This window comes from Argentina silus (genome assembly GCF_951799395.1).
Source record: "Argentina silus genome assembly, chromosome: X".
NCBI classification, from domain to species: domain Eukaryota; kingdom Metazoa; phylum Chordata; class Actinopteri; order Argentiniformes; family Argentinidae; genus Argentina; species Argentina silus.
The window spans coordinates 27,949,236-27,968,563 of NC_139653.1; the positions used below are offsets into that span (position 1 = coordinate 27,949,236).

Consider the following 19,328-nt stretch of genomic DNA (forward strand, 5'->3'; position numbering starts at 1 on the left):
GCCCAAACGACTGGATCCAATTGGTTGGATTTCAACACCAGATATAAGGCTGTTTTCCTGTATTTTTTGGAAGCAAATGCCTTTGAAAATAAACAAAGCATAGCTTTGAAACGTTTTTAAACATACAATTTAAATATCATGGACTGTTAGTCCCTCCTCCATAGCTCTCTATGAATCCGAGAGGGGTCAACTTCATACAAAACCAGTGGTGAGCCGGCAATTGGCCTGATTAAATAAATTCAACTTCCACCTTTAACTGAGCAAACAAAAGGCAACTTCTCCTTAAAATATACCTTAAATGTTGCAGGACTATTTCACAGTAACTGGACAAGGTCAGCATCATTTAGACTTCATATTGACATTATATTTAAGGGTTAGACTTTTTCAGTGCTATTAAAATGTCAATGTTTATTGTTAATACTATACAAAATGTATGGCAACATGTGTTTATTTTTTCCCAAAACCAAATAAACATTAAACTGGACAATAACAATTTCCTCTTTATTAACAGTCATAAGATTACCTCAGAGAATCTCCTCAAATGTGAGGTCGGTTGCCCTCAGTTTGCAAATTTCAATGGCTACTTTTTAAATGTAAGTTCACTTATTTATCTTATTCAATATTGCTCTATTTGATCGGATTGAGAAGTGCATTTAAAGCTTATTACTATTAATTTAACTTAATCGTATTCTCTCTGTCTAAACCTATTAAATCAGCACCAACCTCTTTACCCTTTCCACGCTTTCCAATTATGAAAGCCCTCTTAAGTCTCCCCAGCAAACATCTCTCTTTCACTCAAACAGTTTTTGTTTCTCTAAATCTACTTAAATTGTCCCCGGATAATAAACATCCAAGGTATTGCCACGGAAGGCTTACTTTTACACTCTTCACTGTGAATACACTAGACTTACCTTCTTTGTTGGCTGGGTGGCAGCTTGCAGTGAAATGCATTTACTTCTATTGTCTATTGGTCCATATTCCCCTGTTAATAACATTATTGCATGCTTGCTTACTTTGTTTTATCAATTCCCTGACATTTTACGCAGCTCCCCCTTGGCAGCTTTCTTTTTAAGATCATAAAAAACTCTCATCTGAGGTCTTTGGTAAGAAACCAGTTCTACTCCACTGAAAGCACTCTCAACCACTTAACCAACCAACTCTTTACCCACTCCACTGAACTATCGAAGGCTCATCCTATCTATCTATCTATCTATCTATGTAGATTGACTCCACTAAAAGAACTTGCATTCAGATGGATGAGGAAACAGGACACATACTGTATGTGATGTCAAATCTGTGTGTGGTAAGGCCTAATTCTTAAAATAAATAAATAAATAAATACAATATTTGTTCCTAGCACTGCATTTGCCTTCTAAACTTGTGGTTAACATAGCGGTATGCATGTGTTGAGAATTGCCTCATGAATTCACTACATTTCATAGCCAGCCCTGGAATTAAACCAGTCATACCAGGTATACCATCTTGGATCATATGGCGTAACCTATATTACGCATTCCCAAAGGCTTATAATTACAGCAATATTGTTTTTTTAATGTAAAGTCGTTACATTTTTTTTAATGTAAAGTTGTGACGAATGTAAAGTCGTCTCAAACTGGTTTCATGAACATGATAATGAGTTCAGTGTTCTTCAATGGCTTTCCCAGTCACCGGATCTGAATCCAATAGAACACCTTTGGGATGTGGTCGAACGGGAGACTCACAGTTTGAAACTGCACCTGAAAAATCAGGAATTGTGTGTGCAATCATGTCATCATGGACCAGAATGTGAAAGGAATGTTTCCAACATCTTGTGGAATCAATGCCACGTAGAATTGAGGCTGTTTTGAGAGCAAAGGGAGGCCCTACAGTGTTCCTAATAAAGTGCCTCTTGAGTGTATTGCAGGGTGTAAGCTTTAGCACAGATGGAGTTTCAGTGAGGAGGCAGATATGTTTCAAAAAACCCTTTGTGGGGCATTTTATTGGTACCGATCTCACAAAAACCAACCCCCCAATGGCCACAACAGCCCACACTTAAATACCCTCCCAGGTGACATGATTAACACAGGACAAACCAAACCAGTCGATACCTAGCAGGTGACTGGCGACAGATCAACAATGAATACTGTATAAATTGGGCCCACAGAGAAGGCCAAGTTGTTCAGTAGAGCTCTGCTGAATCCTGAGCGCGGGAGCTTATTTTTCTAAGCTTTTTGATACTTTTACCTCAAATAAAGACTACTTCTTTCATCAAGATCAGACTGGAACTATTTTTCCTTATAATCCCTTGTTGTTCTCAGTCCTTCTGCATCTAGAGTTCTGTATGAATTTGAGAGTGGTGTTTCTCCAACCCCCATACCTGAACCGTATGTGGCGGGGGTGGCTTTTTGTTGTTTTTCGAAATGCAGAGATTGTTGCTTTAATAAAACATACAGAATATGGATTTGTATAATGCCAGTTTTTTCTTTGTTAATGTGTGAGACTGTTGCGCGGTGTCAATAAGGGGTGCTCGGGCACCAAGCATGGAAGGATGACAATAATAATCCTAAAAAGAAACAAATGTTTAGATAAATCAATATTATACATTCTAAACAGCAGAATTATGTCACAAATTTGTTTTCAAACCTAACATGTTAAAGGGATAGTTCACCCAAATTATAAAATCACATTAAAAACAAATTGCTATTTAAAAAGCACTTCACAGGTTTATTTGTAAATTATTTACAGAAATGTAATTCTTTTGTCATCCTAATCTGGTGGGGGCCATGTCCAAACGCTCATAATACCTACAATTTACTTACAATAAGTATTTGCTATACATTGACAATATCACATACTATATATAATATACTGTCTGTTGTTCACCAAATGTTAAGTTCCATTGAATTGTGGGACTGAAATTGGAATTTACTTAATAGTGTGTAGCAAATTCCTACGACATGGAAGGGTGAATTTAGTATGACTCTATTTTAGTCAATTTAGCAAAACGTTATAATCCTGAATACTCAAAAGCCCACAGCAGCCCGGCAACCTCGTAAAAAAAAAAAAAAACATGCCATATCTTCTGGTACGCATTCTGTGTAGAGGATGTCCTCCTAGATTGGTAACAGTATCCAGCATATTTTCACAATTCCTGAAATACATTTGGCCCAAGGAGGAATTCCTCTCAATACTGGAAGCTTCTCTTGGTCTGAATGTCATCCAGAATCTGCTGCAGCTCCTCATCTTCAAAACGTCCCTCTAAACTGTAAAGAGGGAAGAGCAAAGCTTTAATTCCACTTACTTGTGCAGAAATTGTATACAGTGGCTTCAGAAAGTATTCCGACCCCTTCACTTTTTCCACATTTTAATGTGTTATAAACTTCATTTAAAATGGAGTCTATAGCACAATTTTAATAAAAATGTTTGCCATTAATCCACACACAATACTCCATAATGACAAAGCAAAAAAACATGTTCAGACATTTCTGCAAATATATTAATATTGAAATACAGAAATCCCTAATTTACATATGTAGTCAGACCCTTTCCTATGACACTCTTAAAATTAGCTCAAATGCAAAAATGTCACCAACAGGTCACTCAATAAGTTGAATTGAGCCTTTTTAAATAGGATCTCTGATTTGCATATCAATGACATTGCGTGGATCAGGTTGTCGTTACAAACTGAGCAAATGGAGAGGAACAAAACTGCTCAGGAAAGCTTGGGGAGACTTCCAAAAATCTACATCTGTCGAAGTTGAATGGTGGAGAGGAAAAAGCACAGTCAATGGGACAAGAACATCTCAGTCACTCTACCAAATTGGTCTATAACCAAGTGGCCAAAAATAATTCTGTGTTTGTCAGGATCAAGAGAAAATTATGAAATTTGCTGAGTTAGTAGTGACATCCTAATCCACAGAGTGCGTAATTGATTCCTATGCAAACCAGAGACTGTAAAAACAAAATATATTAATTCTGAAATCACATGTACTATTATCATTGCACTTAGATGGACTCAATTCAACTTGTTGAGTGACTTGTTGAAGACATCAGAATCAGAATTATTTTATTTGGTATGTAAGTATATTTGCACATACAGGAAATTGACTTGGTGAGGTTGGTGCATGGACAAAAAACAATGGCAAGTATTGACAAACAAAATAGCAAAATATTAACAAAATAAACAAATTTACAAAAAAGAACAGCAGAACAATATAATCTTGTAGGCTGTGTGAGGCTAAGTGGCAATGAGGCTAGAGGCTGTGGAATGGTTATGGGGCATGTACACTATAAATTAGAATAATTTTAAATAATTATAAATTACACTGTCAGTGCATTGTGTACGTGACAGGGTGGGGGGGGGGGTGGTGGAAGTCCCTAACCCGTGAGAGGCAGGGGGCTTGTTTATGAGCCCCACTGCCATGGAGAAGAAACTGTTCAGGTGGCGTGAGGTTTTAGTCTTGATTGACTGGAACCTTTTGCCGGATGGAAGTCTATGGAAGAGGTTGTGACCAGGATGGGAAGGGTCAGCTATGATCTTTCCTGCTCTCTTACTGGTCCTGCAGTGGAACAGGTCCAGGAGAGATGGCAGGTTGCAGCCGATGACCTTCTTGGCTGACCGAATGATCGGCTGCAGTCTGCCTTTGTCCTTGGCAGTGGAGGCAGCGAACCAGATGGTGATCGATGAGCTGAGGATGGACTCAATGATGGCCATGTAGAACTCGACCATCACTTTCTGCGGCATGTTGAATTTCTTCAGCTGCCACAGGAAGAACATCCTCTGCTGGGCCTTCTTCATGGTGGAGGTGATGTTCTCCGCCCATCTGAGGTCCTTTGAAATTATTGTCCCCAGGAATCAGAGTCACACATGATGAGGGGGGCAGTTGGGGCTGGGCTTCTCCTGAAGTCTACTACCATCTCTACAGTTTTTAGGGCGTTCAGCTCCAAACAGTTCTGGCTGCACCAGGAAGCCAGGCTGTCAACTTCCTCTCTGTAGGCGGCCTCATCACCATTGGAGATTAATCCAATGAGGGTTGTATCATCCGCGAACTTCAGGAGTTTTACATAAGGGTGGCTAGAGGTGCAGCTGTTGGTGTAGAGGGAGAAGAGTAGAGGAGAGAGCACAACCTTGTGGGGCTCTGATGCTGATGGTCCGAGGCTCTGAGACAAGCTTGCCCAGCCGCACCTTGCTGCTTCCTGTCTGTCAGGAAGTCAGTGATCCACCTGCAGGTGGGCTCAGGCACCCTCAGCTGGGATAGCTTGTCCTGGAGGAGAGCTGGGGCGATGGTGTTGAATGCAGAGCTGAAGTCCACAAACAGGATCCTGGTGTAGGTGCCGGGGGAGTCTAGGTGCTGGAGGATGAAGTGAAGTCCCATGTTGACTGCGTCGTCTACAGACCTGTTGGCTCTGTAGGCAAACTGCAGTGGGTCAAGGAGGGGGTTAGTGATGGCCTTGAGGTGGGTGAGCACGAGGCGCACAAAGGTCTTCATTACCACAGAGGTCAGGGCGACTGGTCTGTAGTCATTAAGGCCTGTGATCCTCTGCTTTTTGGGAACTGGGATGATGGTGGATGTTTTGAAGCAGGCAGGTACCATGCATTCAACCAGTGAAGTGTTAAAGATGTCCGTAAACACTGGAGATACCTGGTCTGCACAGTGATTCAGTGTGGAGGGGGAGACAGCGTCTGGTCCATCTGCCTTGCGGTGGTTCTGTTTCTTTAACAGTTTGTTGACATCTCTCTCCTGGATGGAAAGAGGTGTGATGGGGGGAGGGGGCTGTCTGGGTCCATTGTGTCGGGGGGGGGGGGGGGGGGTAGTGTCATTGTCCAGGCTGGGAAGAAGAGGTGTGATAGCTGTGGAGGGGGGTTGGTTGTGTGGGTCAGAGTCAGGACTGTTCCATTGTCTGTCGAATCTACAGTAGAACTCATTCAGGTCGTTCGCAAGTCTGAGGTCATCCATGGAGTGGGGGGATTTGGTTTTGCAGTCTGTGATCACTCGAAGGCCTTTCCAGACTGACGAGGAGTCGTTGGCTGCAAATTGTTGTTCCTGCTTCTTTGAGTACTGTCGTCTGGCCTCCTTAATCTCCTTGCCAAACGTGTACTTAGCCAGTCTAAACCTTTCCTTGTCTCCACTCCTGAAAGCTCTCTCCTTCTGCAAACGAAGCTGTTTGAGCCTTTCTGTGAACCAGGGCTTGTCATTGTTGTAACTCACCCTGGTGCGTGTTGGAATACATCTGTCCTCACAGAAGCAGATGTATGACGTCACAGACTCTGTGTATTCGTCCAGGCTGTTAGAAGCAGTCTTAAAAATGTCCCAGTCTGTGGTATCTAGGCAGTCACTGCACCCTCCACTGCTTCTCTGCTGTTCCAATTCTTAGATGTCCGCACAGCAGGTTTAGAAAGTTTAAGTTTCTGCCTGTATGCCGGGATCAGATGAATAAGAGCGTGTTCAGATAGTCCCAGAGCCACGCGGGGAACTGCGTGATAAGCTTTGCTGATGGTGTTGTAACAGTGATCCAAAATCTTCTCCTCCCTGGTCGGGTATTTTATTACCTATTTATATTTAGGGAGTTTGTGAGTTAAGTTGCCCTTGTTAAAGTCCCCAAGGACAATAACTGGGGAATACGTGTTCCCTCTCTTTCTCTCCACTCCTGATATTTGGTCGGCGAGTTGACGTTGAGCCACTTTTACATCAGCTGTGGAGGGATGTAAACTCCAGCCAATATAAAAGAAGTGAATTCACGTGGAGAGTAAAACGGTCTGCAGGTGATGAAAAATGATTGCAGGTCAGGAGAACAAGTTAGCAAAATCACTTTCACATCATTGCACCAGCGTTGATTTATATAGAAACAGATCCCTCCACCTTTTGTTTTGCGTGAAAAAAATTGGGTCGTGATCCGCCCATAACAGCTGAAAGCCGGGCAGCTGTACAGCGGAGTCTGGTGTAGATTCAATCAGCAATCAGTAGATTCAATCCGGTGTAGATTCAATCAGTGAAACACAAAACCGAAGAGAGAGAAAAGTCTCTTTTTGTACTGATAAGAAGCAATTCGTCCATTTTGTTGCACAGTGAGCAGACATTTGAGAGGAGTATTCCCGGTAGAGGCGAGCGTAATCCTCTCTCCCTGAAGCGCACCAGAGCCCGGCGCGCTTACCTCTCCGTCTCCGCCTCACTGCTTGGCCAAGGACCAGAGCACATTTGACCTGAATGTCCAATAAATCCACAGATGAGGCGAGAAAGTTGGGACATAAATCAGTTGGTGTTGAGTCCCTGATGTTAAGTATCTCGTCCCTCATGAAAATAATCGGAGCGGAATTACAATTAACAGAATTAAAGACTAAAAACAAACAAAGAAGTGCGCACAACACACCGTGGCAGCCGTAGAAGGCGCCAACATGTTTTCATTTGAGCAAATGTTAAGAGTGTCATAGCAAAGGGGTCTGAATACTTATGTACATGAGGTATTTCTGTATTTCAATTTTAAGAAATTTGCAAACATTTCTAAAAATTTGTTTTCGCTTTGTCTGGAGTCAATACCCAAAACGATAAAATATTTTGTGCATGCATAATGCACCAGTTTATGCTAGGTTTCCTAGTGTGGACCAACTGCTGTGGTCAGTTACCAATGACTACCCAAACCAAAATTAACTGTGTTTGAGTTTTTGGGACTTGGGCGGGGTTTGGGGGTAGAGGTGCAATATATACTGCACCCTCCCATTGTTTTGCTAGGCTAGTCTCAAATGTTTAAAAACATTTAAATGCACTATTAAGTTTGCTCAGCTGCAGGTAAACACCTGTTTAATTTATTGGGAAATGTAATTGGCTCATCTGGCTGCATGGATAACTGAACAATCCGTGCTAGTTTTCGTGTACATTTCCAAACTAAATATATGCCTCACATTCAACCACACAACAGCTTTGCTAGTTTCAAAGTCATGTTACTAAGAAATTCCCTGGAGAAAAACATGAAGATTATTGACAGATTTCTTGTTTCAGTAGAGTAGTGCGAGGGTGAAACTCGCCGGGAAATGTATTTCTGACAAAGTCGATAGTTTGCTCCTCCCTGATCTCCCCAAGTCCTCAGAATCACCCTGGGTGGTGGAAACACAATGCACAAAAAAAAACACACCAGTGCTTGGGCCCAAAAAAAGTCTGGAGTGCGACCCGGTCTCTAGTGGAAAAGCAACATTAGTGTATCAATTCAGCAGGACTTACCTCGGGATGAGGGCTTTTGCCTCCTCTGCTGCTTCAGGACAAAGATTGGCCAAACTTGCCAGTTCAAACTTGTGCAGCTTCTTCTGCAAGAGTAAGCTGTGTGGGACACACAACAGTGAACCATTTCAGTGACTAGACAAGTCAAAGGCATATTCTGCCATTTGAGTATACTGCACTGTACCATCAGAGAGTTGGCCACCTACCAATGTGTAGTTGCAACTGAAAATAAAAATGCATGGTCAAAAACACAAAAACACACTGCCGCACTCTATCACTGAATAAAAACCTGCTACAAGATTTCCTACTTGTTTGTTTTACTGTTTTTTGTTGCGGGAAGTTAAAATGAAATCAAAATACTCACCAGAAGTGATTTTTGATCCGTGTTTCCCTGTTGGCGGTGTGTTCCAGTTGCCGGCTGCAGCCACATACTTTCCCCTCAAGTTGCATACCAAAATAGGAGTTTTGCACAAAAATGTCTGTCATTCTTCTAACAACGCATGACGTCAACAACTCTTTATTTTGACTTGAGGGGAAAGTGTGCACTTGCATCAGACATCCTGAACACAACAACAAACAAGTAGGATACGTTCAAGCAGGTTTGTATTCAGCTATAGAGTGCGGTGGTGTTTTTCTGTTTTTGTCTACGTATTTTTGTAAAACCCGAGTGTGAAGCCTCCAGTTTCAGTTGCAAATAATGCATGCCCTGATATTACATGTAAAACACTTGTCTTCTATGATATATCTGTAAATCTGAATGTTGATAGTGTAATGCTAGCCCCATCGGCGACTAGTATAATTTTTATATTTCAATTTGGGTGTTATGTTTATACAATTTGTATTATTGACGCCCAAAATCGGGGAGGGGGACTATGATTCGGTCGCTGTCTGTTCATATGTCAATGGCTCTATGGCCAAACTATGGTGAAAGATGTGTCTTGACAGAGCTTGTTTAGGAGTTTCAAGGTGACGCCGATTCATCATTAAAAACGTCATAATTGGGTGCGATGTGGAGAGCTAGGGGGGGCATGTCTACTGTACACTTGTTACAGCTTCTATCATAAACAAAAGAGGCTTGTGTGATGTCACTGACCTGCGAACACTTGCGATAGTCTCTCGGTTCTTGAATCTGCTAAAACGTGCAGTATAGTTGAGAGTCTTCATAAACACTTCCGACAGCTCTTGTTCATCCTCAGCACTCTCATTCTGCTGCTTTCGATGCTCCAGAAGCATGTGCACTTCGGAGTTGAGAAGTGTCTCTGCATTCTCGAACTCTGAAATAAAGTGATGAGCAGGAGTTAAAGCATGTCACCAGAGCGGTATAGGATCCACTCTTAAGCCATCTTCACACTGACTTATGGCGGCACAGAGACAGCACTGTATCGTCATTTAATTATGTGGAAAGATGATAAGCCGTCCTAAAAAAACAGCTCCCTGAACCACCTCAACCCCTTATACCAGAGATACCTCTGTATCAGCATGTCTGTGTCAATTAAAGATACTACAGTGCAGGCTTAAATGTCATGGTAACCATTGTGTGCGGAGTACGTGTTCAGCTGTGCGGCACGTGTGGATGTGCTTCATCCCAACTAGCCAGTCAGAAATAGCGAGTATTAGGTGAAATATTTATCACAACTCTAAACATCTCTCCTATGCCTCTATTGTACTCTTCTACAATTTGTGAACGTTTATTTTAAGTTTTGTTTGTTTACCTTTGAAGAATAAGTGTGATCTCATGTGCGATCTATACTCACCGGCCACTTTATTAGGTACACCTGTTCAACTGCTCATTAACGCAAATATCTAATCAGCCAATCACAGGGCAGCAATTCAATGCATTTAGGCATGTAGACATGGTCAAGACGACCTGCTGAAGTTCAAACTGAGCATCATAATGGGGAAGAAAGGTGATTTAACTGACTTTGAACGTGGCATGGTTGTTGGTGCCAGACGGGCTGGTCTGAGTATTTCAGAAACTGCTGATCTACTGGGATTTTCACGCACAACCATCTCTAGGGTTTACAGAGAATGGTCCGAAAAAGAGAAAATATCCAGTGAGCGGCAGTTCTCTGGGTGAAAATGCCTTGTTGATGCCAGAGGTCAGAGGAGAATGGCCAGACTGGTTCGAGATGATGGCAACAGTAACTCAAATAACAACTTGTTACAACCAATGTATGCAGAAGACCATCTCTGAATGCACAACACATCGAACCTTGAAGCATATGGGCTACAGCAGCAGAAGACCACACCGGGTGCCACTGCTATCAGCTAAGAACAGGAAACTGAGGCTACAATTCGCACAGGCTCACCAAAATTGGACAATAGAAGAATGGAAAAAATGTTGCCTGGTCTGATGAGTCTCAATTTCTGCTGTAACATTCAGATGGTTAGGTCAGAATTTGGCGTAAACAACATGAAAGCATGGATCCATCCTGCCTTGTATCAACGGTTCAGGCTGGTGGTGGTGGTGTAATGGTGTGGGGGATATTTCTTGGCACACTTTGGGCCCCTTAGTACCAATTGAGCATCGTTTAAACTCCACAGCCTACCTGAGTATTGTTGCTGACCATGTCCATCCTTTTATGACCACAGTGTACCCATCTTCTGATGGCTACTTCCAGCAGGATAACGCGCCAGGTCACAAAGCTCAAATCATCTCAAAGTTCACTGACAACGAGTTCTGGTCCACAGTCACTAGATCTCAATTCAATAGAGCACCTTTGGGATGTGGTGGAACGGGAGATTCAGCAACTGTGTGATGCTATCATGTCAATATGGAACAAAATCTCTGAGGAATGTTTCCAGCACCTTGTTGAATCTATGCCACAAAGAATTAAGGCAGTTCTGAAGGCAAAAGGGGTCCAACCCAGTACTAGCAAGGTGTACCTAATAAAGTGGCCGGTGAGTGTATATATATATAATTGTCAGACATGTCACGCTGGGTTTAAGAGCTACTGAAGATTACAAAATAAAATAAAAATCAATAGAAAAAGCATCGAAAAATAAAAGGTGCCGATTTTTCTCCATCCGACCCTGCTTGAGAACATATAATTGCCATAGACATGTCTCTTCAAGAGCTATTGAAGAGAGAAAACCGAATATCCAATATAAACCAAACGAGTGTGTGCACGAAAGATACATTTTCCCGCGGTTAGTTTTTGTGTGGATACCGTCTATTGCAGAAATAGAATGTTTGTAAATTAATGTTGTTGTTGTTTTTGAATAATTATAGCGTCACTGTGATCAAAATGGCTTTATAGAACTGGGCCTTATACAAGACTCTGGCTGCCATTAGTAGCGATGTTGGTAATATACTGAGCTAGATAAGGAACAAAATATATCTGGTTTGTTACGTTAAGTAGATACAAACCTTTCGGGAAAAGTAGCTGTGAAGCATCCTCCTCAATATCACCGACATGTGGTGGCACTGAACCACCTGAAGCCATGGATGTTAAGCTGCCCAGCTAACGCGTTAGCTACAATTAATTATCTCAAATGTGGTGTTACCCTGACGATTAACACAACACACACAATAACCTGTTTGGTTATATCAAACGCCTTATTACACGGCTGTTGTGCTAACACACAAAAAAACCATATGGTCAGATATTCGGAAGGTTAGCTCAGAGACGTTGTCAGTCTCTTTAGCTTGCCAACAAAAACACAATACGTACTTCTTCTTCTTCTGTGCTACACTGGCTAGCGCGTTGTTAGCGCTTGAACAGAGACAAGGATCTTGAGCGCAACCTGGCGGTTGAAGGATATGCGACGACAAAAAGCACGCGAGAGTTGATTTGCGAGATGCTACAATTCGCGAGTTTAAATTGGAAAGCAAAACCGACTAAACACCAGACATAGCTAGGCGAAACAGGCGGGGGCAGTGCAGTCTCCAATTGGACAATGCAGTTAAATTCTGACTGTACAGCTTGAAAACATGGCAGTGACAACATGGCATTGGTTTATAAAATCCTCAATAACGTCCTATGAGTTCTCTTTGAATAGGCGAACCATAACACAACCACCAACTGAACATTTGTAATTAATAGATATATATCATAATGATTTAAAACCGACCAGTCTATACATGACAGCACACTTTTTCAATCTCCCAGCTGTAGTAAATATCAAGAAGTGTACATTTTTTAACAAGTCGAGATAGAGGTAGAAATCCGAGGACGGGCTCATTGCAATGAATGGAATGAGGAATGGTATCACCGAAACGTTATTTTCTATTTGGGTAAAGGCACATTTTCCATCCTAGTCAGAGTAGCTGTGTGTTTGTGCGCAGGCGTGTGTGTAGAAAAGGAGGGATTGTTTACATAGAATATTACTATTTAATTGGATATTTCTGTTTTATCCCCTTTATTTCTGTCAAAGTTGGAAAGATATTTTTTGCTTGATTTAAACATACATTGAAGAAAATGTAATATCGTCCTCTTGTATTTCAAAGGCTTACTGAGAAACAATTTTAATTAAATTAGCCTACACATTATGTTGCATCAATGACTTTGTTGTGCCATTGTGATTATTTGTGAAAATAGCTTGATTAAGTGTGACACTGGGCAGGGTTCAAACCTGGAAGACACATGTGACACTGGGCAGGGTTCAAACCTGGAAGACACATGCGTCTACTTTGAGACCAAGAGGACATCCTCAAGGTCAGAAAGCAACCCTTGAGTTTACATGTCTCGGGCAGGGCTACCTCATCATGGGATTGGAATCAGTTTGCTGATTCCATATCACCTCCGCTTCACTACAGTATGAACCCCTTCTCCAGCCCTAATCCCAGCCCTAATCTCAGAGTCCGGGTTGTGACCGAAAACTCATAAACCTACTGTGTACTAGTATCATACTAACCATATAATCTCAGAACCCAGATTTAGTTAGACTACTAACTTTACTATTTAGAGCCTACTGTTAAGTAAAATGTAAGCAGTAAGCGACACATTTCAACATACTACACCTCATTCATATTGAGAAACCATCATCTGTAGCTTAACCATGTTTTTCATGGTAATTGGTTAAATTTCACTACAGCCCCCCTTACCTGCTCTATTGAGTTGTGGGATGAAAATCAGGGCTTACATCCAGATTAGTGTGCAGTGACATCCTGGCATTTTGAGTAATACATTTTCGTAAAAAAATCCATTTCACATATTGAAACACATTCTAATTTTGCATAGTCAATAGGAATCTAATATTAAAATTAAGTTTAGTCTCTCATCTAACTTAACATTTATCCTTAGATTTTGAGTTATTCACCATTATTTCAGACAAAGACATTTGTATTGGGGTAGGCTACATGAAGCCAAATGATCCCATCCCTTATATCTCTATTGAAATGCATTTGAGGCAAGTGTTAATGCTTTGAATGTCGCATGTGACCATAGCCACTGATGTACAAAGCCTGTGTCCACATTTGTGCCTCTTCAAATGTATTTGTCTTGATGTGTTCGTGGTTGGAAAGGAAGCTTCTTTGGTGCATTTCCCTTGAATGCGGTTTCATTATTTTTGCCTAAAGGTGCATACACACATCTAGCGATTTTGTCTTGAGACTCTGCAGAAGTTGTCATGGGCAGAGTGGTGTATTAGAGTGGAGCTGTCATGCGAAATTCTGCCCAACTGCAGAAACTTGACTGGGTAGTGTCACAATGGGGGCTTGAACAGCAGTTAGCGTCCATTGTTATTATGATTGAAGTCGTAATGTACTTAAATTACATTTTTATAATGCAGTCATTAACAAAAAAAAATGACTGCATGAGGGTCTGTCTTTGCAATGAACATGCCTCTATTTCTTATGTTACATTGTAGGGGGAAAAGCAAGCTGGCAGATAGGGAGAGAGAAGACACATCAGAGCTCAAGCTCTATATCCTTAATTAAATCTATGTCCTTTTTGGATTTACATTGTAAATTTACATCTAATGCAGCTAACTCACAAATGCCATAAATAATAGGGCAATAATTTAAATTATAAATGCTGTGTAGTAAATACACTTAATGCTAATGCTGTGTTGGCCATGCCTGGTAGATTAAGCGTTTGCCATAACCCGTTGGTAAGCAAGCAAAAACATCTCCTTTGGAGACTAGTTTTCTCAAACCTACGGTACTCCAGGGTACTAACATACTATATACACATACATGACATCTCCCTTTCTTTAGAATTGCTTTTTTTGTCTTTCGATCTGTTTCAATCCAATTACATTGCAAGTGTTTCGTTTTTTGTTTCTTTAAACAGTTGTGATACAAAATAAAAATCTTTCAACACAGGATACAATACAAAACTTTTCTGTCTTTAAATTTTTTTTTTGAATTATTTACAATCTCTATAACTCCATTTTTTTTCTCGGTCCTAATAACGTTTTGGCACCGTATGGGCCTCCCAAATCGAGTAATTTTCACACCTTCAGTGGCTTCTCTATACTCCACTCTGCACTTTGGTGTTGATGGCATTTGAGAAAGCTCTGGTGATTTTTCTTCTAGGTTGACACTAAGTTCAGGTACTCTATACAGGAAAAGGTAAGTCCTTAACAGTCTCTGGGAAAGTTGTTTTTCTTGACGCAAGTGTCTCCAATTTCTTATGAATATTTTCTCATTTGGCTTTTGCACTATGTATGACCTCGGCTGGTCATGCTTTCCTAGCACAATAGCTGGTTGCCATTTGTTATCCGGTCTGATTCTGACTTTTTCTCCTTCCCTCATGACAGATAGTTTCTGTGTACTTTGGTCGAAATTGTGTTTTTGCTTTTTCTGTCTGCTCACGTGACGACTTCTGACATGCTGGTGATGTCCTGGCTTTAACAGTCTCTTTGAGATTTGTATATTTGTCTTGAGCCTCCCTCCCATAAGTAGCTGTGCAGGTGATAGACCTACTCCGCCCAGTGGTGTGTTTCTGTACTCAAGGAGTGGGATGTATGGATCTCGGTTGCTGTCTTATGTTTTTTTTCAGCAGATTCTTCACAGTCTGAATTGCTCTCTTGGCTTGACCATTTGACTGTGGAAACCCAGGAATCTATGTGGTGTGTTTGAACTTCCAGCTGCTTGCGAAATCCTGAAGTTCTTTACTGACTAGCTGCCTTCCATTATCAGAAAATATTTCGTCAGGAACCCTGTGTCTTGCGAAGATCTGTTATGACATGCATGCTTGTGATTCCTCCGAGCTTGACTAGTAATATTTTGCATAGTAATCTACACATAGCAGATATTCAGCATAGTTGTAATGGAATAAATCCACTCCTACTTTAGCCCAAGCTCTCTCCGGTCTCTTGGATGAGACATGAGGGGCTCTCTTTGATTGTTGTTTTTTGTGCGTTGCAGGTTGCACATTTTGACACAATGTCCTCAATCTGCGTAGCCATGCCCAGCCAAACAGAACATCTCAAGCTCGTTCCTTGCATTTCACGATCCCCATTTGTGCTTCATGGACATTTTCCAACATCTCATCTCTCATGTTATTAGGAACTATCAGCTTTGCGCTCTTGAACAGTAGTCCATCTGAATATGTCAGATCCTCTGAAAGTCCAGTTGTGTTGTAATTTTCTTTGCAACTTTGCTTGTGTCTCCCATAGAGATATTGATGAAACTTTTCGCAGTCGTATACTATAGCTAGTAGCTCCTTTTCTATTTGAGGGTATCTTTTCTGACAGTCTATAAGGGACCTTGACCCGTAAGCAACTGGCTGACCATCTTGCAGGATCACAGCTCCCTAGCCCTCTGAACTTTCTCAACAGAGAATGCCACTGGCTTGTTCACATCGCAGTACTTTAACACTGGTGTATTGCTGGCTAGTGTTTTCAGGCTCTCAAAGCGCTTTTGCTGTTCAGACTCCCAATGCCACTCTACCTCTCCCTCCAGCAGTTTCCTTAGTCGCCCTCTGACGTCTGAGAGATTTGGGATGAACTTTGCCAGATACTGCAACATTCCCATGAATCTCAGAATTCCCTCTTTGTCTTCTGGCTCTGGCATTTCCTATATTGCTTTGATCTTGTCGGAGTCTGGCTTCAGGCCGTCTTTGCTTAACACATTTCCGATGTAGCTGATTTCAGTCATTCTGATTTTGCACTTTTCCTTGTTCAGTTTCATGTTGATACTTCTGATTCTGTCAAGTAGCTGTCTCAGCTGTCTGTCGTGTTACTCTGTGTCCTCGCCCCAGACCAAGATGTTATCAACCACATTGACCACACCCTCTAGGTGTTGGGCTAGGCATCTCTGGAACACCTCTGGTGCGGAAGACATCCCAAATGACATTCATTAAAACCAAAACCTCCCAGTGGGTGTATTGAAGGTGCATAGTCTGGAACTCTCATCATTTAACTGGATTCCTTGGTTAGTGTCCAGAACTGAGAATACCTTTGCATTAGGCATTTCTGTAACTACCTATTCCACTGTGCATAAAGGATAGTGTTCTGTCTTGATGGCTTTGTTTAAATCCTGTGGGTCGATACAAATCTATATCTTGTTGGGCTTCACTATAGTTACCATGCTGTTAACCCACTCAGTTGGCTCAGTCTGTTTTCCATCCTCTTGAGTTCTTCCTCAGTTTTAGTTGTCAGTGCTACTGGCACTTTTCTGGGTGCATGAACCACTGCTGCAACTTCTGGGTCTGTCTGAATGTGATGAACTCCTGGAACACATCCCAGTCTTGTGAATAAATCTTCATATTCATTCAAAATGTCAGTCTCTGTCGTTTATTCAAGCTTAAAAACTCTCTGTATCAAGCCTAGTTTAAGACAAGCTAACCGTATCGCTGGTGCTTTTTCATTTATAACTTGAAATTACAGTTAATGTAATTTCAGTGTTTTCTTACCCTTCGTCGCCATCTGGTGACAAGAATACGTCACTAACTTGCAGCTTGATTTTTGCAATGACTCTCCAGTCAGTTTTAGCGATCTAAAGTCTTTCATGGATATCACGTTACATTCTGCCCCTGTATCCAGCTTCGCTGTACATTTTTATTTTCAGTGTTTCACTCCACTGTTCTTTCTCAGTCTGAATTTGGTTAACATTCACTGCTTCTAGCTGAGCAACATGATGTGTTTCACTTTAATTGTTTCCCTTCAATAGTGACAATGAACATTTCGCCTGTGCAATCTTTCTGTTGTCAGTTTGCGCGCTTGACTTGCACATTTTTGCGAAGTGATTTTTTTCTGTTACATACATTCCAACTCTGACCATATGCTGGACACTTTTGTTCATGTTTGTAGCCACATCTTGAGCAATCACCCCTCGTTTTCTCATTACGTGTAGGTGAACTGTATGTGTCTTTGCTTACTCCAAGTTTTCTTTTGCTTATTCACTTTGTTCACGGGTACCTCGACCTCGTCATGCAGCGTTTTCAACTGGCTCTGGCTCACTAGCACGGCAAATGTCTATTGCTCTCGCTAACGTGCGATCTGGTTCTCTTGAGTAGTCTGCTTCTGATTTGGTCATTAGTGATTCCACACACTATTCTGTCCCGTGTCAATGAATCCGTAAGTTGTACGAACTCACAGTCTTAGCTTTTGTGTTTTCAATGGAGGAGGTGGCGCGCGCGCCGCAGACTTTTGAGGCAGCACAAGCTGCACCCAAAGTTGAAATTCATTGAACTCAGGGCACAAGCTGCGCTGTACCTTGCGTTGAGCACCGCGCCTGTCTTGTCATGTGATTTGTGTTGCTTGTTTCCCAAAACCCTCATTACTAACGTTGCACTTGAAAACGCTTGTAAATTAAACAAGTGCCTCAGACCACTCACAGCAGCAACGTCCATCGTGTCAGTTTACACCGACATGCCCTTTAAACAAAATTCATAGCTTTATTCAGTTCCCTGTGACCTCTGACGCTCATCCAGGCAACTTTGATCAAGTTTGGTATTTGCAAACAAGCACATCAAGGAATTAAAAATTGACTAATCAAGACATGCAAACGTTTTAGATATTTTGTTTCGTAGGCTTATTTATATTTCAGTCATGAATGGGTGGATAAATAGCTAATTGTGATAGCTTATATTGTAACTTGATGCCATCACTTTGATCTTGTGCGCACCACAGTAACCCAAATCCGTTTAATATTATAGTCGGCTAAACATTCAGACAATGGTTTCACAAGAATCGAGAAAGCCGACGTTTGCCGCTGTCGTGTTGAGATGCGCTGCCATGCTATCGGTCGAAATAATATCTCCGAGAGACCTTGAATATCTTATTTTCTGCCTGTTTTTTTCATTGGTTTAGGAGTGCTTTTGACCTGTACAACATAAAGGGGTTTTCTATAGTATAGCCTATAGGAATTCAAATTGTTCTTTTGTTTTACGTTTCCGAGGTATATAGTAAGAAAATAATTAAGCAATCCTACTGCCCTTATGATAATATCTAATGACTTTGAATATAACTGCTCAATACAAGTCGGATACAAATGTACAATACATGGTTTTAATGAAGTACGTTTTTAAAATCACCAGTAATACGACCTCAATTAATTATTTTATAAAGTTTAATGTTTTAAATGTATAACATGATAAAGGAACCATGGATTTGTATGCTGACAAAATATCACAATAAAATGTTTGAGAAGTTTACCTTGGCATTGCCTATTTCTAGGGACATGAGGGAAACCGTGTCAGAACAGAGATTTTCCTGAATCAAACCAATACTGGGCTAGAGTTGTAGAGTAGGTGCAAATAAGGGCTAGTCCCGGCGCGAGTACCAGGCACTGGGTTCGGCCTGAATTTTCCAGAGTATCTGGGCCGAGGCCGTGCCGAATCCATTTACTAGGCACTGGATCGCTGATGGCGCGTGGATTTTCGCCAGGTCCGGTCCGGCTCTGGTGCGGTTGGATACCTTTCAATTTCAATTGTTTGAATGACGAAGTGCAGTGCACCCGAAACCACCCAGCACGAGCCCCACTCACCACACCATACAAGCAGAGGGAAAACTTTTTTTTTTTTTTGCTGGATGGCAATCATTTTGTAGCAGTCTATGTGCACGTGGCGTAACGCCCTTGAAAAGCCTGCGAAATTGACAAACCCTGTGACGCAGTGAAACTCAAAAGGAACTATGCGGGTCTATGGAAATTACTCATGGGGAGTAGGTCATATAGATACTCTGTGGCTAAACTACAGCAACATTTTAAGTGGAAAGTAACCATGACAAAAGATATGAATGACTGGG

The 19,328-nt window shown here is 41.5% G+C and overlaps 1 protein-coding gene across 1 annotated transcript; it reads right to left on the minus strand.

The window, feature by feature from the left end:
* Positions 1 to 1,977: 1,977 nt before the first annotated feature.
* On the minus strand, positions 1,978 to 11,869 carry LOC310822195 (DNA-directed RNA polymerase II subunit RPB4). The gene is made up of 4 exons (XM_083694546.1): positions 11,560 to 11,869; positions 9,283 to 9,463; positions 8,193 to 8,288; positions 1,978 to 3,242 (listed from the first exon to the last, which is right to left on the minus strand). The coding sequence occupies exons 1-4, from the start codon at positions 11,633 to 11,635 to the stop codon at positions 3,164 to 3,166; spliced, it is 432 nt and encodes a 143-aa protein (XP_083550672.1). The 5' UTR covers positions 11,636 to 11,869; the 3' UTR covers positions 1,978 to 3,163.
* Between the last annotated feature and the right edge of the window lie 7,459 nt (positions 11,870 to 19,328).